Source organism: Trachurus trachurus, assembly GCF_905171665.1.
Source record: "Trachurus trachurus genome assembly, chromosome: 22".
In the NCBI taxonomy this organism is placed as follows: Eukaryota; Metazoa; Chordata; class Actinopteri; order Carangiformes; family Carangidae; genus Trachurus; species Trachurus trachurus.
The window spans coordinates 6813904-6839619 of NC_139907.1; the positions used below are offsets into that span (position 1 = coordinate 6813904).

The window sequence follows — 25716 nt, forward strand, 5'->3', positions numbered from 1 at the left end:
GCAGTGTATAAATAAACTAGAATCAGCTCATTTTAGACACGAAGTCTCAGCATATAAGACCTTTTCTTTGGTTTTTTACACTACGTTGTTGATTTTATGTGCACAGGTATTTTATCTAGGGTGGACAATTATGTTTTATCGTGTCTTTTATGTTTAGTATTTTGTCTTTTTATTATGTTTTATGGTTTTTATTTTACTGTACAGCACTTTGGAAACCTGTGTGTTCATTTAAAATTGTGCTTTATAAATAAAATAGATTGGATTGGATTGGATTTTTAAAAAAACAGCAGTGAGTTTGACAGGTATGGACATGTGTTGGTCTAATAAAAGACACAATCGCACATCAAGCCCTTGCACCTCTACAACACTGTCAGACGTGTGAAGACAAACCAGAGACGCTGTCTGTTCTCTGCCCTGGTGCTGACATCTCTTCTCTGCTCTTCTTAATACCCAACCCAAAGGAAGACAAACTCTTTTACTATTTCAACCTTCAGCCCAAACCGACTGTCAGATTTTCCTCACACGGTTTTCATCCTACACAGTTTATCAGATTGTGCATAACTCCCTCTGGAGCCACAAGAGGCTTTTTACAACTTTATACAACTTTTTTTTTTTATTATACATATGCAGTACGTGACCCGAGACCTGTTTGAAGCATAAAACTAGTGGAGTGCACTTTTCTATTCAGGGTTAAGCTTATATATTTTAGTAATTTTACAAATGTTAGAACTAAAATTCAGCCTCTGCTCTCCTTATAAACCAACTTTATGCAAGTCAAATGCTAAACAGCTGAAGTTTCTGCTTTAAAAGATAAAAAACACAGTCACATAACTGGTGTTGCCCACTCATTGCCCGTGCTTTTACTTGTCTATTACTAATTTGATTGTTATTTCTTGCCTCCAACACGTGAGCAGGTGTGAGCTTGTTGCTTCAGGTATGTGTATCCCATCCCGTGTATAGGTGGAGGGAACGCCGAGGAAAGTTTTCCAGACGGCCGCTTTGCATTCCAGTGCACTGAGGTAACGTGTTGACAGAAACATTGGCTGTTTCAATAGGTTCCTCCTTATTTTATCGTTTATTTAGCGTCTCTGAAAAACCTCGGAGAGAAACTGTTGATATTTGATTTTTGATGTTTACGAAATGACGGGTCGGACCGGCTCAGTTTTGTCTGCAGGAATTAGAAACACACATTGCAGAGCAAACCAAAAGTATGAAGTGCATCTCCACTGCAGTGTGGAGCAATTTGAAAACCTCATCTCATTAAAAGTTATTCATCTGTTGAGAGGGAAACCGTCTGTTTTTGAGATATTTATATCTGACTTCAGCTGGAGAAGCTACAGAACAATCGGCCTTTGGAAATGAAACCGGTTAATTGGATTAGTCTGAAGTGCTGTAGATACCAATCTGCATCTTGCTTTTTTGCCCTGGCAACCACTCTCCACTCTCCTCTCTCCACTGCTTGTTAAAAAACAACAGGGAAAAAAAGGTGCTAATTTGGAGCTGGGGGTAGAATCTATTTTAAAGGACATCAAGTTAAAAAAAATAAGGCAGCGAGGGTGTGTATATCTTCATCAAAAGTTTGTCTACAATCACAGTAATTTGCATTCAATAGACCACAGCGATCTGTGGAGGAGGTTAATTGTCTCTTCAGTATTTTCTTTTTTTTTTGCTGCGGCATCAACAGTTAATTAAAGAGACGCATCTCATTATCTGAAGAGTTTTTGTTCCAACTTTAAGGATCACTGAATACAACAGGAACATGTGGAAATGTTTAAATTAGCTACTTAAAGGGATAGTTCAACATTTTGGCAAATTGCCCCATTGCCATAATCCCTATAGTTTTAGCAGTAGGTTCGTTACCTTTAATTGTCGGTGCAAGCTATTTTTAGAACGGTGGAGCAGAGCCGTGAGCTGCTCAGAGCTACGCTACGGAGGCTAGTGGGATTTCTTGGTTTCCCTCATCAAACTCATCAAATACACAATCCAACAACTCCAAAAAGCTCTGGTGGACAAGTTGTGACCTGCACATTCACCACGCTATGATATAATAACAGAACGATACGAGTTGTTTTAGAGGTAAATTCATGCAAAACCGCTGATGCACGTTCTTGTCGAGGGCAGTTTTTCAGCAAGCAGTCTCTGCATTTCCTGGAAAACAACTCTGTCTGGTAACATTCTGTTATTATCTCATAGCGTGGTGAATGTGCAGGTCACAACTTGTCCACCAGAGCGTTTTGGAGTTGTTGGATTGTGTATTTGATGAGTTTGATGAGGGAAACCAATTTGCCAAAATGTTGAACTATCCCTTGAAATTTGTACCTGCTCTATAGAAATAATTAAGTTGTAACGAAGGAGTGATGATAAATAATGAACACTACAGTAGCTCCAGTTAAGAGATTTACATGTGACCTGCCTGTTTACTCCACAGTGAACACAACCTGAGCTCATGTGACTCAGCTGCCGGTCGGGAACCACTGGCCTGAATCCAACATGCTCGTGTTTTGTCAGCATGAGGTTCGTAAAACCCAAACACAGTCTTTAGTCTGCAGCAGCGAGAGCAGCAACACAAACATACGCAGGCTGCAACCTGAGTGAGAGGAGTTTATTGTTCGGCATCCAAACAAACAACCCAACCAACACTAACACCGGTGTTTTTTAGTTACTTTTAGTTTGGCTGAACTTTTGTTTCGTGGGTCGGATTTAATCCAATTCTGAGATTGAATTAATGCAAATTCAGAAACCTGTGTCTGATGACTGTAACAAGGGCTGCATGTGGCTCTGCATGTGGCGACGGAAACTTTATAGAGTTACCTTGTCTCCCAAAATTAATGTCCACCTGGATGTGACTGTGCATTCATTACATTCACTGTGTATGTCTTTGTTTCTTTGTGCAATATTTATATGGTTATTTATCCACTTCTGGACCCTGTACTGAATATAAATATTAACACAAACACAATCTTTATTAAAACACACCTCTTTTCCTTGGCTTTTTAGTTAGGTTTGATATTCACTTCTATTTTATTGCATGTTTTTATTATACATTACCTGTATCCCATCTAGTTTTTTTGTTATTATATGTTTTAACTTGTGTGTTTATATTGTACAGCACTTTGGTCAACTTGGTTTGTATTTTTAAATGTGCTACTGTATATAAATAAATATGTATTGTATTGTATTAACCATGAGACTGGATGTGTGTTTGGTGTTTCCACTTTAAAGTTTCTCTTTTCCGGATGCTGTCCTGACGTATTAGGAGATTGTAGTTTTGGGTAATCTTGTGTTGAGTGAAGCTGAGACTTTTACTTGTGTTGAATATTTCTCACAGTTTTATCACTGACTATAAAAAAACAACTGACCCTAACCCTCTCTATTGTAATGGCATGAAACAAAATATATGTCCTGTCAATTTCAATTTATGTTTCATTTTTATTTTCCTTGTTTTACCAACAGTTCCTGATGCATTTCTTAAATTCACTCAGTTTAAAATGCAAATGAATGTTTTTTTCCTTAATTCTTCTTCATCTAGGACACTATTTATCTCAATGGCTTTAAAAACAGACACACAGGCTGTTTCCCATCAAGCCAATCTGTGTCCTCCCTCTCCATCCATCCTGCCTCCCCGGTCCCTCCCTCCCTCCCTCCCTCCCTCCACTCACCCTCTCTCCTGCCGTTCCTCAGGCAGCGCACTTTGGGGATCTGGGAGAGCAGCTGGCAGTCCTCAGCTGGAAGAGCAGAGCAGAGGAGATGGGATGTTATTATGGTGGAAGCAGAACACACACTGAGAAAAACATCTCTCCTCTTCTCTTCGCCTCGCACTCACACTGACACTCACACTCCGTCACCACGCACACACACACACTCCCACACTTCAGATCAATTCAGAGCACTTAAACGCACATAAACATGGGCACTCAACCACATACACACTCACTCAGCGGAGGCCAGCGACACTGCAGTACAATATGACCTAAGCGCATCACATTGGAAATACAACATCCAACACACTGCAAAAACTCACATATAACCAAGAATATTGGTCTTATTTCTAGTCAAAATGTAATTTCTAGTCAAAACAAATCTCATTATACAGTAAAATCAGAGTCATCACATAAAAAGTAGCTTGTTTTTAGACACTTTTACTTCTTTCAAGCATATTTCACTTGAAATAAGTAGAAAAATCTGATAGTGGAGTGAGTTTTTCTTCCTTATTACTGTAGTACAAGCACAAAAAACTTGCTTTTCTACTTACTTCAGGTGAAAATTTGTTTGAAACAAGTGAAAATGATCTAAAAGCAAGTTAATTTTTAGGTGATGAGTCTTATTCTAAGTGGAAAGAGATGAGTTTTGGCTAGAAATGAGACATTTTGACAAGAAATAAGACAAATATTCTGGGAAAGTTTTTGAAGTTTTGCAGTGCAGTGCTCCATCACACTGCTGCATATAATCAGAGACGCATAAACACACACACACATATACACACACACAAAAAGTGAATCTATCAGAGTGACTGAACGCTCAAACAAGAGCGCTTCATCTCACTGGATAATCAAATTCAGAATCCACTTTCCATAAACAAACCCACCCAGCGAGAAGCCAATTCCTCCTCATCCGCCGCCTTTCTCTACATTAGCGATATCTGGCACAGGCCGCACACAAACACAGGTAAACACACACACTCACCCTTGAGAGGATTAACATTAGCAGCTGAGAGTGAGTCTGATCTTGCTAAGGGATTGTGGGTAGATCAAGGAGACCCCCCCCCCCCCCCCCCCCCCGTATATAACCGTATGTTGACAGAAGCGAGCATGACAAGTTGTAATCCTGTTTCATTAAATTCGTTGTGTGTACAAACCTGTTTGTTTGGATTTAAGCTGCAGTACATGCGAGAGCAGGAGCGTCCTACAGAGGGGACAGCTGGTGTGTGTGTGTGTGTGTGTGTTGTATATATGTGTGTGTGTGCTTTATATGTGTGTGTGTGCATAGTGAAATGAAGAGCAGCACAAAGTCATGGGTCACACCCACAGAGCAGATGTTGTATACTTTCAGCCAGATTGTGAGTCCATCTCTGCATGTGTGTGTATGTATATGTGTGTATACGTGTGTGTGCATATGCATAAGTAAGTGTTTGCATACTTAATATGTACACACATGTGACTGCATGATCTGAATAAAAAGTAGGTTAACCCAGGGGGGGGGGGGGGGGGGGGACTAAATGTGGTATAATCAAAAATACAAGACTACAGTACATTCAAAATTTCAATATTTAAGATTTTGTTGATAGATTTTTGTCCCATGATAAGTGCATCTAAATAAATTTGAATAACAAGGAAAAGTTTCTTTATATCAGTAATTCAATTCAAAAAGTTAAAGTAATAAATTATATAGATCCAATACATGACTTCATTTATTTAATTTATTTTAATCGTAATGATTATGGCTTCGCATTTAATGACGACCTAAAATTCAGTGTCTCAAACAATTTGAACAATTAGAAAAGACCAATTAAAAAAGCATTTGTAATATGGAAATGTTGGCCTTCTGGAAAGTATGTGGATAAATAAACATTATGATAAAAACAGTTTCACACAAACTTATGCTCAACAGGATGAAAAATAGAAACAAGATCAAGGCACCATGCAGTCTGAGACTGGTTCTGGACTTACATCCCACGGCCTGATGAGCCTGCAGCATGAACACCTTCCTCTGAGTGAATCCAACATTATAATCTGTTGTACGGATATACTTTCCAGTTACGTAACTATCAACATATCCTCTAGAGTCTATACGAATGGTATTACTTATACTGCATTTTCATTTTATTTTTGTTTTGCTATGCCACTGATGTTACATGTAATGTGCATAGCAAGAAATATGGATAACACTTTACTTGAATACGTGTTCATAAAACTGACATAACACCGTCATATAACCATGACATGACACCTGTCATAAACATCAATTAATACTTATATTATGACAGTTGTCGTTAAGTGTCATTCGGTAAGTTAAGTCACTTTTGATGCAAAGTTGACACTGTTTGAGATGTCCTTGTTTTGACAACTTGACATAAAGACAACATTATCTGTCATAGGGGCAGGTATTATAAGCTTTCTTCGTCCTGCTCCTTTTCATTCATGGTGAAAATGTGTACATTATGTAAATATGTGCAACTATGTGAGAATACCATGAATGAAATAAATCGAAATGAAATGAAATGAAATAGCAACGTGTCAACTTTGCAACAAAAGTGACTTAACTTACCGAATGACACTTAACGACAGCTGTCATAAGTATTCATTGATGGTTATATGACAGTGTTATGTCAGTTTTATGAACACGTATTCAAGTAAATTGATACCGAAATATCTCACAATGTAAAATGTTGTACTGTCAAACACCAAAGATAAAAGAAATAAAAACCTGAATTACTAAAAACAAAAGTATGTCCATCTGTACGTATGTCCACTCAATACTTGGTTGGGGCTATTTGACTTGAACTACTGGGAATGGACTCTCTAATTTACCGAGATGCGCCTGTGTTTGTATATATAAGGTACTCTCAGCTGATATAAAACTATTAAATGGTTATGTTTTCTGTCTATAATAGAAATGAGACAGCAGAATCAGCAGTTTAGTGGATGTAGCTCAGACAACGGAGGACTGTTTAGGACAGTTTAGCGCATTAGTTCATCATCCCACAGCGTCGACTGCAGTGTATTCTTGTCTCAACTCTATTGGAGTCACATGCAGTCGTCTGGACTCGGTGTAAAAGATCACGCTCCTTGATTAAGGATGGTGTCCTTACGATTAAGGCGAGCCTTAACAGGATTACACTCAGACAGGTCGGTCTGTTGCTCCCTCCCCTCCCCTCCCTCACTGTTGACCCACATCCGCCTCCTCTAACCGATGTCACATCCACTGACCAATCAGCTTGCACTCTCACCCCGTGGCTGCACTTCGCCTGCACTTTGGACACGGCAGCTCCGTCTTAAATGTGACACAGAGGCGTTAAAATCTCTGTGTGGTGTTGTTGAGTGTTTTGTTGTTTGTTTGTTTGTTTAGGATGCTTATTTAAAGGGATACTTCACCCAAAATCAATAATTCACCAATTTTCTGAGAACTTTCTGAGTCATCAAAACGCTTTAGGAGTTCCAGGGGGGGTCTGGCTGGCAATGGATTTTCATATAATGGCGGCGGATAGAGTTCACTTTTGAAACATCCAGATACCTCCATACTGCTCGTCTGTACTGACCCAAGTGTCCTGAAGCCGCCACATGAAAAAGTTGTTCAGGAAAAATTAAGCGCGAGATTTGCTGCAAGATGTTCGTTCGTCGTTGTTAAACCATTGGATTATGATGTAAACACGGAAGAACATCTTGCAGCAAATCTCGCACAGTCACTGGGAGCTACTGCTACAACAAGGCTAAAAACAGAGATCACATTCATTTTCTTCGAACAACTTTTTCATGTGGCGGCTTCAGGACACTTGGGTCAGTACAGACGAGCAGTATGGAGGTATCTGGATGTTTCATAGTGTGTGTTTTGGACCATTCAAAAGTGTTCATTATATGGAAATCCGTTGCCAGTCGGACCCCCCCTGGAACTCCAAAAGCGTTTTGATGACTCCAACTTTTGGGTGAAGTATCCCTTTAAAAACAAGCCAGAGTGAATGTGATCTTTGTTCATTTCTGGCAGACATGAAAACCCCTAATACTTCTAAAACCATCTCCCACTTAACCATGCCACACTGTCAGTTTAGCCTTCATTATGGTTGTTTACGGCCTCTTTATGTGCTTAAAATCAATTAGTCACTTGACCTCAAAATATTTGGGATTTCATTTTCACATCGTGTTGACGTAATTTTGAAGAAAAATGTGTGAACCGGCTCCAAGAAGAAATCCGTATTCATCTAACAAACATCCTGTAGTGATTTGGATTTTCAGGACATGCTCGACATCCTGTCTTTAAACGACAACTCAAACAGCAGTTTTATTTTATTTTATCTCTCTTACTGGGGGAGCAGTGAGTTTTTTTTTGTTTTTTTGTTACAGTAATTTGTATCTTTTATTAAATAAAACACTATAAAAGCTTTAGAAACTGGCATCACATTGTGAGACAACAGAGAAAAGCGGTAGGAAACAGAACAGTTGTTAACAGGAGGCTTATTGGTTCACAGTCAAAGCCACAAACTAGAACTAAAGTGCATTTAATTAACACTGAAAATCTGTAAAAAATAAAATAAATAAAAAAAAGTCTTGCTCAAGGGCGCTCTGGCAGCGGAGGGGTAATTCTGCTGCTGCCAGTTTGTCGCTGTGGGTGCAGAGGGAGAATAAACGAGGCATTAGTGAGCGAACAGAGCTCCTGCTGCTGTTCAGATGTCTGCCCAGCTACGACACCTCCAAGTGTGCCTGCATGTATATGTGTGTGTGTGGGCGTTTGTGTGAGTGTGTGTGTGTGTGTATTTGTGTGTGTGTGTGTGTGTGTGTGTGTGTGTGTGTGTGTGTGTGTGTGTGTGTGTGTGTGTCACAGTGAATGTAGGTCGCTGTGCTGTTCCCACAGATAGAAATAAGAAGGAGATGATGCATGTGGTGGCAATTACACAGCATGGACAGTGAGAAGCATGAGCTCATGTAATTCTCCTGCTGATTGCTTACAGTACAAAAGGAGGGAATAATTATATTACTAAACTAAACTGTGATGTTTATCCTGTAATTTCACAGTCCTGGCCAGTTATGTAAAAAAAAAACAAAAAAAAACATAACCTGCTCTTTATGGTGCAATAAAACTGATTCATTGCCACGTTTTATCCATGTCAAGGTTAATTCGACTACTGCTGATTAATAAATAGAGACCAGCTCTTTTTTCTACTGCCATCGTGTTGTTTTTATCCCTCTGCGGCGGCGGCAGTGACATAAAAAAAAAGAAAGAAGAGTCTCCTGATGCTCTCACCTCTGAATCAGTGGCTGATTGTCAGCGATATTAGCCGCTCCTGTCTCTTGACATTATCCTCCGCCTACATTTTCCTATTACCGGGCCTCTTCTTTCTTTCTTTTTTTACCGCTGCAATATTCCTTTGACATTTGCATCACACGTATTTGCAGCAGATGGCAGTGTGATAAGAAGTAAACACCTGGCAACCAGACTTTAAGGTAGGATTTTAGAAGATTAAAAGTTGTGAGCTCCCTTTCGGCGCTGCAGTCGGTGCATCTCTGAGGAAACTTTTAATAAGCCCATTTCATTATATTGTCTGTAAACTCGTCCGTCTATACCTGACGCAGCTGCTTCAAAGCTCTACTCTGCTCCGCCCGCCACAGAGATAAATCATTTTTCCTTTAGGGAATTTCATCCCTTTGTTAGATAAAGACATTTGGGAGATGAGGGAGGATGTGGTGGTTCAACCCCTGAGCTACATGAAATCCTCTGGTCACTAATATAATTATGTTGGACAAATCAAAAATCCCTTTATCTTAATTAAATGTAAAAAAAGAAAAGAAAAAGAAATTCTTCTTTTGGTCACCACCAATGTATTGTTGGTCATTTTCTATTTTAAGTTAATATAGTAACATTTTAAAGCTATTTACACATCCAGCAGTCACAGTGAGTCCAAATAGTCACTTTTCTTTTTGTTTTTCATCTCCTCTATCACCATAAAAAAAAGAAACATCTGGCTCTTTATCACCTTACACATACAAGTAGCCATATGATCCATTATATACACTGCCTGTCCCACAAAAAAAAAGTTAAGACTTGGATTTAACAAAGCTAATAGGTCAGAGCTTCCCATTGGATAATTACTGCATGGATGATTATGTTTCATCTGGCAACAACTTATTCTACTGATGCAGTCTCATTTCTTAATCAACCATGTTTGAAGACACATCCTGTGGTCGTGGAAAAGATGTTTATCTGTTTCAGAAGGGTTGAATTATTGGCATCAAGCAAATAAAACATCTAAGGAGATTGATGAGACTAGAACTGGGTTAAGAACTGTCCAACGCATTATTAAAAACTGGAAGGAGAGTGAGGAACTATCATCTTCAAGGAAGAAATGTGGTCCAATGTGACCACAGAGTCCAGACCAAAAACTCTGGACGGAAATAAATGTTGTGACATTGCAGAATCGAAACGATGCCACATCGAATGTGTGCAACGAAAAATTGGAGTGTACAATATGACTTTTTTTTTTGAAGGGCAGTGTATTTGAAAATATTGTGTTTAAACCATGTCTGAATCACATCGTATCTATTTTACCAATTCCAACTTTCCAAAATGTATTCCAATATCACAGATACATGCAATAGGTGTCACATGATGTCACCAGCAAACATGACCCACATGTTTTGGTCTTTTCCCCCCGTCTGCAAGTTTACTGGACGGCTGTTTTTAAACATCTTGCAGAAGCACTAAATATGAAATTGATGCCCCTGTGCAGAATTGGCTATTTTTGGAGTCTTATCAGACCGTCAAACAATTAAGGATAGTATCGCCTTTGCTTCTTTAATAGCACGTACTGCAGAAGAATTTTGTTGGAGTGGAAGTCGCCAGTTGCCCCCAAATCTTCCCTGTGGCTTAAGGTCCTCGTGCTGCACTTAGACCTGGAGAAAATTAAATACAATCTGTGGGGGACACCTGGAAAATTTGATTTGGTTTGGGGCTGCATGATTAGTTACATAGCTGAATTAAGGACACTACAGGTCAGGACAAATGAAATGTTCACCTATATTCCTTTTTTCCTCCTTGTCTCATCTCAATCCATTGAAAATACAACTTCTCTGTTTTGATTTGTTTGGTTGTGTGTTTTTTTTCTTTCTCTTTCTCTTTTAATTTTCTGTGTACTTATATATTTGTTTGTCTGTTTACGGTAAGAAGGAAGGATGTGTGTTATTACTGATCTGTAACAAAATTATGTAGAACTGGGTGGGAGGGAATAAGTGGTTGTTTTTGAAAAGGAAAAAGTCCTTATTTCTCATTGTATGTACTTTTGCCTGTCAAATGAATAAAAACATTAATAAAAAAACAAAAAAACATGTCTGAATCAGTCCCATGAATTCCTAAAAAAGCAACAACAACAGAGGACAAATCATAAGTAATAAACCAGAAACTCACGGTCGGAGCTGAAGTCATCTATCAGGATAATTTCTTGGATGAGAGACGGAGGACTTCTCATCAGGACACTAAAGAGAGGGGACGGAGACGGAGACGAGAGGGGAAAGACATGAGTCAGTGTCATCGCTGCTGCTGCTGCTGCTGCTGCTGCTGCCGCCGTCTAATCAGAGCGTTTATGTTCGACCTCATTACCTTTTGATGGTGCGAAGGAGAGTTGAACGAGCCTCATTGTGGAAAGTGATAATAATACTGGTGGAGGGAAGGTCGGCGTCGTAATTCAGAGAGGCACATCTGCAGAGAGACGGAGGGAAGAGGGTTTAACTCCTGTCTGAAGAAATAACTGTAACACTTTAGATTAGGGAACACATATTCACCATTAACTAGGTGCTTATTAATATGTATATATAGGTATCTTACAAGCTCCTTATTAGTAATTATTAAGCACACAGAAGCTTATGAATTAAGGAAATTTTCTATATACATGTTAGGCATAGATATTTTCCATAAAGTGCTGAAAAACAATAATTTTCATGAGAATTTGTCAGGCGAACAGTACTTTTTTTTTGTCTTTTTTGGGATGTTGAGGGTGATATCTTAAAATTGAGTTGCAACAAAACCCAGAATCTTTTTTTCATGCCTCCCCCTATGTGTCAAGATACTCTCTGCCAAATTCTATAGTTGTATGACTATTTATGCCATTGTAGTACCTAAATATTTGCATTTACATAATTTTGCCAGCAAAATTACCCAAGAAAGGGGTTTTGGCCCCTTGTAGCTTTCCAGCAGCTAGTTGACCGGGTTGTCCACCCAGGTTTTAATCCTTGAAGTTCCTAGGTATCATTTCTGGTGTCAAACCTTTTACAACGCTCCGTGTCTGTTTTTTTGCTTTGCCCCCTGGGTAATAGCCTTATTCTACCTCTATTACACCATGAATTAAAATTTTTCCTCCTAATTATCGCTTATTCATTCTAAATTAATGCATTAATGCTATACTAATTCAGAGTGATAAAGGAAGAATTACTGTTATTGTGCTACTGCCCCTGTACAAGGTTATTCACATCATTATTCAGAAACAACAATGCATTAATTTACAATGAATAAGCGATAATTAGGAGTTAATATCAGGAAAAATCTTAATTCATGGTGTAATAGAGGTAGAATAAGGCTATGTAGAATAAGGTGTTAATACAGTATGTGCTTAATAATTACTAATAAGGAGCTAGTAATCTACTTATATGCATATTAATAAGCACCTAGTTAATGGTGAATATGTGTTCCTTAATCTAAAGTGTTACCGAAATAACATTTGTGTGTTTTGTGTTTTTCAAACTTCACACACACACACACACACACACACACACACACACACACACACACTGGGCAGTGGGCAGCTGTGATTAGCGAGCGGTACCCTCCGCAGTCGCCTCAGCATTGTTGCTGTAGTGACACACATGGAAATAGCTGGTTGCCCGGCAACAGTTGAGCACAGATTCCTCCTGACCCTCCGCTTTTTAATCTGGTACCTGTTGCTGCAGCTTTACGTCCAGGTCAGAAAGCACCGGGATGAAACGTCGCACTCGACTGATTCTGTTGCTGTTGTTGTGCTGCAGCAACTAATTAATTAACTGTGTGTGTTTACAGCAACAAATCGACACGAACAGAAATAATAACAGTCACAGAGTTTAATCAAAGTGTCATTATTGTGAGTATGCGTGCATGTATATAAGTACTATATCTTCTATTTGAGTTAATTACTTCTTCTTATCTCATATATGATCTCATATGAATTGGTCTCAATAGTAAACACAGCTTCTAGCCTATATAATTGTTAGCTATGTAGTTCTATTTATGACTCATTCATATCTGTTATTTTATTTCTTGGTGTAAATGTTTCCAGGATTTGAATCTAATGGTCATTTTCTTTATCAATTAATCTGCAGGTAATTCTTTTTAACATAAAGAAAAGTATGGGTAACACTTTATTTGACACCTACTGTATCTCTATAACGCATTATAACCATACTTTCAATGAGTTATAAAGCAGTTATAGCACTGTATAACACACTATAAAGCATTTTATCATGACTTATAAGGTCAGGTATTATACAGTAATACGTTATAATTGTAATAATTCTTATAAATGTGTATAACTATCATTATAAACACTCATAAATTATCATAAGGCTTTATAACAATAAGTATAACACGTCATAGAGCATCATAACTCTATTATAATACCTGACCTTATAAGCCATTATAAAATGCTCTATGATGTGTTATGCTTATTGTTATAAAGTCTTATGATAATTTATGAGTGTTTATCATGATAGTTATACACGTTTATAAGCCAATTATAACACATTATGACCATATTAATAATGCATTATTGATGTGGGCATTGTCAGCGAGTTACTAACACTTATAACGTATTATAATACCTGACCTTATAAGTAATGATAAAATGATAAAAGTGTGTTATGATTATTGTTAAAGCATTATGATTATTTATGAGTGTTTCTAACTATTGTTATACAGTGCTATAACTGTATTATAACTCATTATAAGTATAGTTATAAAGCGTTATAGAAATAGGCGTCAAATAAAGTGTTACCAAATTATGGTTTTGTTCACTAAATGCTAGAAAATTGTGAAAAATTCACAAAGACCAAGACGGTTTCACAGTCATGCAGATGCAAAGCAGAAATTTCTGGCATGCTTTTTTTTTTGAAGATGTGGTAATGAAGTGTTTCAAAACAAGTTGTGACTGGAAATAGATTTCCAATTCCACAAAATAAGCCTCTTGGTATCAAACTAAGTACTTTGGTCGTCTCTGTGTCCGAGGGATATAACCTCGGCTCAAAGGTCAGATTAGGGACTTTGCAATAATATTCTCCTGTTTGACCCTTTAACTACCTGTGAGTGTTTTCTACAACACCTCAAATCCATGTGCAGCAGCCAGAGCTTACGATTAGCCCCTGATCCACTTGTGCAGCCGAGGTCCTGACCCCGCTCACCTGTAGTGTCGGGTGTCTCTGATGGCTCGCTCGCTGCCCAGCCGGTCGCTCTCCTGCAGGTTGAAGGCGTGCTCCCTGTACGGGTCGTCGCCGGGCTTCAGCTGCTTCGACGCCAGGTAGGACTTCTCGTCGAAGCCGCCCAGCAGCTGGCCCTGCAGCTCCGGCCGCGGGGGCTGGGTCACCTGCAGAGAAAGGACACACACAGAGAGAGAGAAAGGTGAGTTTAAAGTCTCACATCAAACAGGAACGATATCAACTGCTGAGACTCAAAAGCAACGACGAAGTAGAAATTAATTAACGGGATAGTTCACCCAAAATTGAAATTGCACTCATTATCTACTCACCCTCATGTGGACTAAGGGCTGGGAGAAGTTTCAGAGTTATCCGTGCCTTCTCTGAGTTACAGGGGGTCTCAGCGTAGCAGTGCATGTCCATATAACGGTTGCAAATGGATACCAACTGACTGTCTTCGTAACAAAAAGACACACCAAAAAACATCCAAATACCTCCATGCTGCTCGTATGTAATGTCCGTCTTGTATTGAAGCCCCGAAATGCGAAATTGTCCCGAAAAAAATTAAATAAATCCATATTTCAAGCTTGTTTGTAGCGGAAGCTCCTCTTCCCAGTTCGTCAAATTTGGACGAACGAGGGTCTGTTCTCTTCCCAGTTCGGGAAGAGGAGCTTCGAGAAGCATGGAGGTATTTGGATGTTTTTTGGTGTGTCTTTTTGTTACGAAGACAGTTGGTATCCATTTGCAACCGTTATATGGACATGCACTGCTACGCTGAGACCCCCTGTAACTCAGAGAAGCCACGGAGGACTCTGAAACTTCTCCCAGCCATTAGTCCACACGAGGGTGAGTAGATAATGAGTGAAATTTCAATTTTGGGTGAACTATCCCTTTAAAAGAGTGAAAGACGAATGCAAATGTTGTGACAAAACATCATTAAAAAAAACAGATTTTTAGTGCCAGCTCTCTGCGCTTTGACTGTCATCGCTTCTACCCACAAAGTTATTATTACCGTGGATGTGCTCAGTGCAGCATGCTGCTATTTGAACTGTCTGAGTTAATAAGCAGTTCAGTTCAGGAACACAAGGCAGCGTTTCCTTTTTTTAAATTTTTTTTCACTGTTGGTTTTGATGCTTATTTTCACAAGCCTGAGGGTCACAGGTCTTTATAAAAGACAAATTGAGCCTTTGACTGAAGTGGAAACAGAAATAAAACACAAACAATACTTCTTCTTTATTTTACAATCTCCCATTAAAACTGATTCACTACATGCCTGCTACAAAGACTGGATTACTACTGAGAAGACAGAGATCAGTCTACGGTGTTCTTCAAATGTTGAGATCGAGGGTTTTACACTTTATCAAATGGGATGTTTTCCTGCTTTTATTTGTTTTATATCAGTGGGATATAAACACACAGGAAACACAATGTGAAGATGTCATCTCTGTCATCTCTGATAGTCAGTATTTTGAGCCTACATAATTCATCACCTGGCCAAAAAATTATAACTAAGAGAAACAGCAGTAATGAAAATAAATGACAGTTACAACCCTAGATGCTCCTGTGTTCAAGGTCAACCATGACCTTTCAAAGATATTTCACTTTTATGCTTGATAGATGCGTTAAACAATAGTGGGATAGTTCAACATTTTGGCAAATTCCCTATAGTCATAGCAGTAGGTTCGTTACCTTTAATTGTCGGTGCAAGCTATTTTTAGAACGGCGGAGCAGAGCCGTGAGCTGCTCAGAGCTACGCTACGGAGGCTCATGGGATTTCTTGGTTTCCCTCATCAAACTCATCAAATACGCAATCCAACAACTCCAAAACGCTCTGGTGGACAAGTTGTGACCTGCACATTCACCACGCTATGAGATAATAACAGAGCGTTACCAGACAGAGTTGTTTTAGAGGTAAATTCATGCAAAACTGCTGATGCGCGTTCCCGTTGGGGGCAGTTTTTCGGCAAGCAGACTCTTCATTTACCTCTAAAACAACTCTGTCTGGTAACGTTCTGTTATTATCTCATAGCGTGGTGAATGTGCATCACAACTTGTCCACTAGAGCGTTGTGGAGTTGTTGGATTGTGTATTTGATGAGTTTGATGAGGGAAACTAAGAAATCCCATGAGCCTCCGTAGCGTAGCTCTGAGCAGCTCGCGGCTCTGCTCCGCCGTTCTAAAAACAGCTTGCACCGACAATTAAAGGTAACAACGAACCTACTGCTATGACTATAGGGATTATAGCAATGGGCCAATTTGCCAAAATGTTAAACTATCCCTTTAAAATCCTGCATAGTTCCTCTTTAAAAACTTACATTGCACTCATCCACCTACGCAGACAGGTTGATTCATGGTTTGCCTCTAACACAATCATTTAGTCATGGTCGTGTGCTCGTGGCCTTGCCACTGGGAGCACTTTGGGGTTCAGTGTCTTGTTCAAGGACACATCGGCGTGTGTGGATCGAAACTAAAAAATCAACCCAGCAAAGTCAGACACTAATGGACGACCCACTCTACCTCCTGAGCCCCGGCAGCCCAAATTAACCAGTCAACTGTTTCACCCGTGTCCAACAACCTCCTCCTCTGCTGCATCGTAATTCTAGTGCAACACTGCTCATTTAGCTCCTCTATCTATCTATTGCACCAACCTTTAAAAAAAATAAATTTAAAAAACAGTCTGAAGAAGCACATCTGCCAAAATGATTAAAATTTAAATGCTGTTTTATTATTCAGGTCACTGTGTCAGTGCTAACTGAGCAAAATGGGATGGGAACTCATCAAATCAGAATACACAGTCGATAAATCCTCAGTAATTAATGAATGTTTCCCCGCAAGGAGGTTTAATACTCGCTGGCATCCGGGGATGGGGTGCAGCGAGAGGTTGAAACAGCTGATGAATACATAGAGGTGCGATGAGAATAGCCCTCATCAAAGAGGAACAACAGCAGGATGGACGGATGGAAGAAAAGAGATGAAGAAAGAAAGACAGAAAGAAAGGCAGAGAGGCTTTGTTCTGTTCTGTGCTGCATTATTTAAAGTCGGTGTAGATGGAGGATTAAGAAGAGCAGGTTCAGGTGAGTGAGATCTCATTTTCAGTCTCTCCAGGGGGGCGGCATGACCCCGAAAGTTTCAAATGAGTCCACAGCGCTCAGCTAACACACAGAGAGAAAGAGAGAGAGAAAGAGGATGCATTTTGATATCATTATATTGACTGAAGCTGCAAAAGCCCTGTGTGTGTGTGTACACTGCCAGCACCAAACAGCATGACAAACACACTTAGAGGCCAACTGGTAAACACAGTGGAGAATTTAAAGAGACACACACACACACACAACAACGCACACACAGACACACACACACACGTATCTCCTCCAGGACATGGTGAAAAGAAAACAGAGCTTTCGTCCCCGGGTGGTCGCAACAACACGACTCCAGATGAACGATAAACTCGATCTGCTTCTTTTCTATTAGAGATGTAAACACCCCAGAGTTTACCAACATGTTAATGCTGACATCTTTGAATGTTTTAACATATCAATACTTTGTTGTTGGTTGTTTTTTGGATGCGTGGGAACAGCAGAAATGTGCAGTTACCACCCACCTACATACTCAAAATGTAGTTATCTTAGTGTTTCACATGACCAAATCATCAGTCAGTGATGAATTTTGCCGATTCGTATCTGAACGAATACGTCAGGTAACATAGGCTACTTATTCTTTTCTGTAAAGGTGCAGTTTTATTTATTCGAACTTGTGTGATTATTGTTGTTTTTTCTCTCTTTAGTTTAATTTATTAATTGTACATGAATTAAACGCTCAATATAATTAAAAAGTTTGGTTGTTTTTTTTAAGAAAAAGAAGACACATTCACTAAACTGTTGGACTTTTTATATTTCACTGACCTAACCCTACAGAAACAGTCTGAAATGTCCTTGTGTGCAACTCACTGTACTGTAAACTCAATAAAACTGTTGACGGCAGCAGATTCACAGTTTTCACATTGTCACTTGATACATTGTTATTTTAAAAATAGTGTCTGCAGCCGCTTTAAGAGGGCAGAACATGAGCCAATGCAGTTTTTTTTAAGTGACAATAAGCATTTACTGTCTAAAATCTTTGGGAGTTTGTTTTTAGCTTAGCAAACACAAGCTAACGGCTAAATTAGCTGCCGCACTTTAAAACTCGTTCACACACAAACATTTAACGCTGATTAAAACGAAATAACACACTTCATTTCAGAGCATCATCCTACAGTAGAGAAAGAAAACCGGATACTTTCTCACAGATGTAGCCTACACAAACTACTCATGGAGGCTTGCAAAAGTGAAACTAAAGTATAGGCAGCCTACCTAGTTTTTTAGTTTCATTCAGTATTTTGTAATTATTTCCATTTATTTCAATTAAAAAAATAAAACCTAATCAATTTAATATATAATATTTACTTTATTTTGACTGATGAAGTATCTATAAGGACATTTACTCAAGTGTTCAGTACTGTGGTTCTACATGAAGAGGCTAATAGTGTAATTTTCTGTGCATTTAAGAACTAATAATGACTAATATTACAAAGTATGATCGTGTAATGCATGCTGTAGCCTATTGTTATGGATTACTTCATTGATCCCTGGGAGGAAATCAATATGAGAAGCTATCCAGCAGTATATGAGGTAATTGGAATTCACTCAGGGATGTAAACATCATTGAAATCCAATAACATGTAGCTCATACTGAAATGGTGTTGAGTGAATGAGCTACTTTTACTTTTATTCTAATACGTCTGAGTATTTCTACACTGCGCTACTGCTGCATTTATTGCTGGTTTTATTTCTTTACCCTATCTCCTAAACGATACTGTTTTCTACCTGTCAACCATCTTATAACTCTCACTCTGTGCCACCCATCCTGCACTATAACTACCTACACTATTACACTAAGTTATATTATCATTATCTCTTTTACTGTATTGACTTATCCTTATTTGGTTATTTTATTTGTTTCATGGAAATGTAATCAGCAGAATATAGCTGCTGTTCCTCTGCAGGCTTGATCCAATGCATTAAACATACAGTTTTGTACCTCATTCAATATGTACATGCATCCCAGCATAAGGTTAATTAGCACAGTCTGACATGTGGTGTGTACATTTATGCTGATGAACATAATGGGCACAAATGATAACGTCTTCTTGGCATCGTTATATGTGGCAGAAAGTCTCTGTAGACTGTATAGGTTATAGCCTGACATCAGCTGAGTGCATCATTTTCATCATTACCCATCAAATTGTTTATAAAATGATGTTTCATTTCTCTGCCTCTGCTACTTCAAGAGCATCTCCTCCGTCTCAGGACAGAAAATAAGGAATACAATTTTCTGTAATCTCTACTCAACTACTCACAAGCACTTCGACATACATCCAACATACAGCTTCACATCTGTATGAATGCTGTTTTTCCCCTATAAGATGTAAATTTTGTGCAATGCACACTTTTACCTTCACCTGTGAAGATTTTTTTTAAATTCCAGCCTCGTCCAAAACCACCTTGGAAAGGACAGCAGCAGGACTGTGTGTCTATATATATAGCAGCTATTCATTTGAGCAGGTTTATCTTTTCTGACAGGAAGTGGGTGGACTACAACGATGACAGAGTCAGGCCAGGACAACAAATGGGCGAAAAGTGGAACAAGTGGTTGAAGAGCAAATTTAAACTTTTTTGGTAACACTTTACACTAAGGTACACAAAATTAGAGTAGGAACTGAGGAACTAATGAAGAACTAATAAGAAACTAATGACGAACAAATGAGTAGCTAGTGAGGAACTAAGGTACACAGAATTAGAGTTGTTACTAATTTTTATGTCTCACTTTACTTTAGGGTACACAAAAAGGGTAACTAATGATTAATTAATAAGTGAGTGAGTTAGTTAGTTAGCTCAATAGTTTCTCAGTAATTTCTTTAGGAGTTACTGAAGAACTGACCATTAACTAATAGTTGGTTCATCATTAATTCCTCAGTAACTCATTAGTTTGTCATTAGTTCTTCATTAGTTCCTCAGTAACTACTCATTAGTTCTTCATTAGTTCCTCAGTAACTACTCATTAGTTCCTCAGTAACTACTCATTAGTTCTTCATTAGTTCCTCCGTAACTACTCATTACTTTGTCATTGGTTCCTCATTCGGTCCTCATAGTAACTACTCTAATGTGTACCTTAGTTCTTCAGTAACTACTCATTAGTTCCTCATTAGTTCTTCATTAGTTCCTCAGTAACTACTCTAATTTTGTGTACCTTATTGTAAAGAGTTACCAACATTTTCTTTAATTTTCTAAAACGCTTATACTCAACTCTATCCTAAATTCCACCTGATCCATTTCCACCAGTATGAGCATTTACTCCTCGTCGTCCAGACCGCACGTCCAGATCATCACGACTAAATGCAAAAAAAAAAAAAAAGTAGTGGTGCTAGGAGGATAATAACAGAAGGCACTTTGTGGCTCGGTCCACTGAATTAAATATGAATCTCGTCTGGGAGATAAACGCGTGTCCGCTGCTTCTTTTCAAGCCCAGTTAAAAAGCCTTTAACAAATCACTTAAAAAGCCCAAATCGGCCTGATTGGCTGGAGATGAAGCAGCGATGACAGACGACGAAGTCCCACTGAGGACACACATCACATCCGACCATGTAGTGGTGATGCGGCCTGTCTGTTTACATGTCGTCCCGCCGAGAAAAGACATAGAGAGACAGTTTTCTGACAGTTTCACGTTCTGTATTTTCTTCTTCAGTCTCATTTAGTTTGAAAAATGTGGTGTGAAGTATTTCACTTTAGGCCAAGCAGCAGCGTTCAAACAGGATTTTAAATCGGGGCTGTTTGCCTGTGTGATCGCTCTACTACTGTCGATCAAACAACACACCCACACAGAGCTGTAGAAACATATTAGCTGAGTTCAACTCTTGATAAATGATTCATTAATTGTTGCACGGTCTCTAATGATTATAAATGTTAAGATTTCATGTTTTCAGAGGGTTTAAATGACAAAAAGGGCGATGAATGATGATGTGTGTACTGTACTGTACTGTAGGTCCTGAAGCTGTTTGCCATTGGTGGAGCTGGTTCGTCCACGTTTTGTGTGTGCATTACTCTAGTGGAAAATGTGGCTAATCCTCACTCAAACAAGACCGTTGAGAGCAGCACATTTAACCCAATTCTCCTGTGAACTGTTTATATGGTTGCATGCTTAATCAAAGAAAGCAAGAATAAAAAAAATTGTTGCCAGGTTTAGCAATAAAAAAAGGTTTTAGAGATTCTGGGAGCCGAGGACTGACAGCTATACTCAGTATCATAATAATAATAATAGATTAACATCTGACATGCTTCTCATAATCTTTTTTTCTCTTTTTTCATCTGTGTTTAGAAAAACTTTGGCCACATGTAGGGAAAACACATGGGAGCCGTGACATTGGGATTGGGAAAGCCGATGGGGATAAAGACCCAATGGACTAGAACAGAGCGACTGGGCTGGACGGACGACGGGGATCTGCCGTCCACATGTCCACCATGGCCGGACGGCAGATGTGCAAGGGGTCAGAGAGACAGTTGATTACTGCTGATGTGAAGGTTCAAATGTGATTAGACAGAGAGCAGCGGTTCACACACTGTCGCTGTGGGAAGAGACTGTGAAAAAAGAAAGTGGTGCTGGGAAATGAGACCACTCAGTACAGCAGCAGCAGAGGAAATGAAGGGAGAGAGAGAGAGAAAAAAAAGAAAAAAAAGAAGAAGAGGGGAGTCAGTGCAAACACATTTCACAGATGATGTCATTAGTGAATCAAATGCTGCTAATGAAGGGACTTATGGGGGAAAGGAAAGGAAGAAAAAGGGAGGGAGGGGGAATGTAAGGACAGTGAGGAATGAAGGAGCAGAAGGATATAGGAAAAGAGAGAAGATGGGATAAAAAAAGGGAGGGAATTAAATGAAAAAAAAGGAAAGGAAAGGCCTTTTCTCTCTGTGTGTGGTTGAACTGTTGGACTCTGTCGTGTGGAGCTGGCAGCCGCTCTGAGCTTCAGGTCAGATTACCTGAGCAAACTAGAGCGAGGAAATCTCAGTTTGGTGACAAAGGTGAACGACCCCGCTGAGCAAATCCAAGAGAAAAGAGGAAAAAGAAAAAAGTAAAGCTCATACCCAAAGTGTACAGTTCAAAGACTGATCTGATTAGAGGTGCTGTCTGTCAGTGGTTCATGCCGCCGACTGCCCTGCAGAAACCAAACACAATCACACGACCACTCAGATTATTCAGAGTGGTTCCATATTTGCTCTCACGCATTTTCCCACCATCACTGTACCACCACTGCTGCCACTATCTCCTCGCTCTCAGCCCTCGATCACACACCGACACACACCACGGCTTCAGTTTAAGTAGCAGAGATGCCACAACAGCTCCACCGTTTGGCATTTGCCCTTGAATTATTTAATCCTGCAAACAGCGGTTTTAATGATTGTGCTGCTGCTGCTGCTGCTGCTGCTGCTGCCGGGGTGAAACATCCTGACATGTTGGCACACATCCTCGGCCACAGCTGACTCCGTTTTATTGCTCTAGTAAATAGTGGGAAAGGGGGCTCCAGTGAGCTGCGTTTTCCTCAACAAGCCGTGTGTGTGTGTGTGCGTGTGTGTGGATCCTCGAAATACAATTGGATATACATGTTTAATTGATTTGTCTGGCAGTGTGGCTGCAGAGCGATCGTATGGCAGCAAGCAGCAGCCGCAGAGGGGAAAACAAAAGAACCAGATTGTTTTTTGCCCCGTGAAATCTTATATTCTCATAGAAATTCAACAAGATTTGCTGCTCTCACTCAAAAGATCAGCAGACTGCGTTCCAACAATCAAATAATGATGATTTCTGGATTGACAGAACATGAATAAGCAACTATTCAAACACCAAATAGTCGATTTTACATCATTTCTTAAGCTCACGGCTTCGTAAATGTCAAGTTTTGATGGTCAAACACGACACAAGCAAGTAATGTGGAGCTGTGTGACATCATAATAAGCATTTTCTTTATTTATCTTCTCAAAATTGCTTAATCGGCTCATCAGGAAATAATCAGTAAATGAATCTACAATGAAGTTTCTCATTAGTTGCAGCCCTGGTTTATTCTAAGGCTCATATTTCTCTCATTGTGAGTTATTCTGTGGATTATTTAGTTGGTCGTCGTTACATCACAAAGGAAAAATGTTTGCTTTGTCCAACCAACAGCCCATAATCAAGATGTGTTCAATTTACAGTCAGCAGGAAAGAGCACACAGGCGATGTTATCTTGTGATGTGTGTGTGTGTGTGCTTTTCCCCCCCTCTTCATGATGTCTTATTTCTCCGTTTAAAGAGGAATAAAATCCAGTTTTTCTATGATTTCCTTATAGATTTCTGTCAAGTCAGAAGGCAGCAAAACGTAGCTACAGCCATTGATCTGTTTTTATGTCAATGGACTAATCAATAAGCCCCTCAGCAGCCCAGTCGCTCTGTTTCCAGACTGAAAGGAGCAGGAGCTACAGGTCTCCTCTGTGTATCTCTTTACACTTCATGCAACAGAAACCCCTGAAGGCAACGAGACCAGATCTGATCATCTGAGCTGGACCCAGATAACACTCATTGCTCACAGTTTAGACCCAAACCGAACCGAGATGAACCGAGCCTGACGACCACCACCCACCACACCTACACCCACGGCTTCACCGGAGGTTACAGTATAATCTTCACTCCTCTCCTCCTCCTTCCTTCCTCCTGGCGCAGGCGACGCCAGGCGAATACAGACCTGACCTGACTGAACCAGGCCTTTTTTCTTTTCTCTTAATTCTTTATAAATGACACACCGGGGAGCAGAGGCGTGAAAAAAAGAAAAAAGAGTAAAGTGATGCCTCTTCTTGCCCTGAGAGCCCGTGTGTTTTTCCTGTGCTGCAATCCAAGAAAAGGTCTCAGCGTAATATGGTTTACAAGGCGTTTGCGCACGACGCACATGCATGCAGGACTTATGGAAAGCCTCTTATACTGCCGGTGCCTGCATAAGAGAGAGATAGAAGAGAGAGAGAGACGGAGAGGCAGCAGGGAAACACCGACAGGCAGAGGTGTAAAGTCTGATTCTCCTCCAGCCTGTAGATTAAAGAAGCTGCAGGAGGAGGTGCAGCAGCTATACAGTAGGCGATAGTAGGATCGATAGCACCGTCGCCCGTTCCCGCTGTGACACCCAGCTGTGCACCAACACCATCCCCATCATCCCGTCCCAGCTTCACACACACATACACACACACATACACATGCACATCAACATGCAGCACACACTCTCCTGCAGCTCGGTGCCTTCAGCGACAGCAGCAGCACCGTGCGCAGCGCCACTCTCCCTCTATCTCCCTCTCTCTCCCTCTCCTCCTCCTCCTCCTCCTCCTCTCTCTTTATCCGCGCCGCGCTCACTCACTATCAGCGGGATGGTCCTGTCGTCCCGGTGGATCTCCAGCTGCTGCCCTCCTCCTCCTCCTCCTCCTGCTCCTCCTGCATGGTGGTGGTTGTTGTTGTTCCTGCCGCGGCTCTGCGACCCCGCCGACAATAACGAAGGCGACGACGACGACGACGACGTGGGCTTGTTGTCCTGCCACAGGTAATAAAACGTCCCCAGGATCCACGCGACGGTCAGAATCGCGATGGCGTTGGCCCGTATCCTGCGCATGGTGCTGAGCCCATATGGAGGTGGGGGCTCCGGAGGCGAGCCCGTGTGCGCTGCAGCTGGTTCTGGTTCAGGTCCGGCAGAAGGTGCAGCAGCAGCAGCCAAACCAAACCAAGCAACCCCGCCGGTGATGGGTTGAAGCGCAGCGCAGACAAACACACACACACACACACACACAACCTCTACTCTATCTCTCCCCGCGAACAGAACAGGCTCCTCTGCTGCCGGAGCGCTGCTGCTGCTGCTGCTGCCTCCTCTCCTCTCTCTCTCTCTGCTGGGATTTGCGCACTGATAGAGCCAAGGTCCTAGCGCCGAGTCATATCATCCACCCCGACACTAAACACACACACACACAGAGACACACACACAGACGCACGCCCATCATCCATCTACTGGCTGCAAAGAGGAGAGAGGAGGATGTCCAATCTGCATCCAGCAGCTGAGACCAGAGCGGAGACACAGAGAGAGAGGAGCAGTTTCATTTCTCCACTTCCTCTCCCTCTGTTCACACACGATCCTTTGTTTTGTTTCCCCTTGTTTTGTTTTACTTCCTCTCTGTGTGCCAGTTAAACCAGCTTTAACATTGTGTAGCCTATACTATATGTCATATTATATATAGGCTATTGTCTTCCCCTTTTAAAACGCAGGGCCCTTCCCCTTGTTTAAATCGCCTTGTGTGCATTAAAAGCAGTGGTGGAAAGTAACTGAGTACATTTACTCAAGTATAAGAGGATACTTCAGCATAATCCTGAGGAATTTGCACTTTTTACTCCACAATGCCGGCTTGATATATCACAAAATCTATGTTTAAAAGTGATCTTACCCTCTAAACGTCTCATACAGTTTCATTTCAACAGATGTTAAACATATCTTAAAGA

The 25716-nt window shown here is 40.3% G+C and overlaps 1 protein-coding gene across 1 annotated transcript in view; it reads right to left on the reverse strand.

Moving 5' to 3' along the window:
* Window positions 1–25137, reverse strand: part of galnt16 (UDP-N-acetyl-alpha-D-galactosamine:polypeptide N-acetylgalactosaminyltransferase 16) — a 51318-nt gene extending 26181 nt beyond the window's left edge. Inside the window, exons 1-5 of the mRNA XM_083997928.1 lie at window positions 24593–25137; window positions 14124–14305; window positions 11302–11400; window positions 11110–11177; window positions 3660–3725 (exon numbers count right to left, since the gene is read on the reverse strand). Coding sequence (XP_083854054.1) covers window positions 3660–3725; window positions 11110–11177; window positions 11302–11400; window positions 14124–14305; window positions 24593–24841 — 664 coding nt within the window. The 5' untranslated portion in view covers window positions 24842–25137. The remainder of the gene's footprint in view (window positions 1–3659; window positions 3726–11109; window positions 11178–11301; window positions 11401–14123; window positions 14306–24592) is intronic.
* Window positions 25138–25716: the final 579 nt, after the last annotated feature.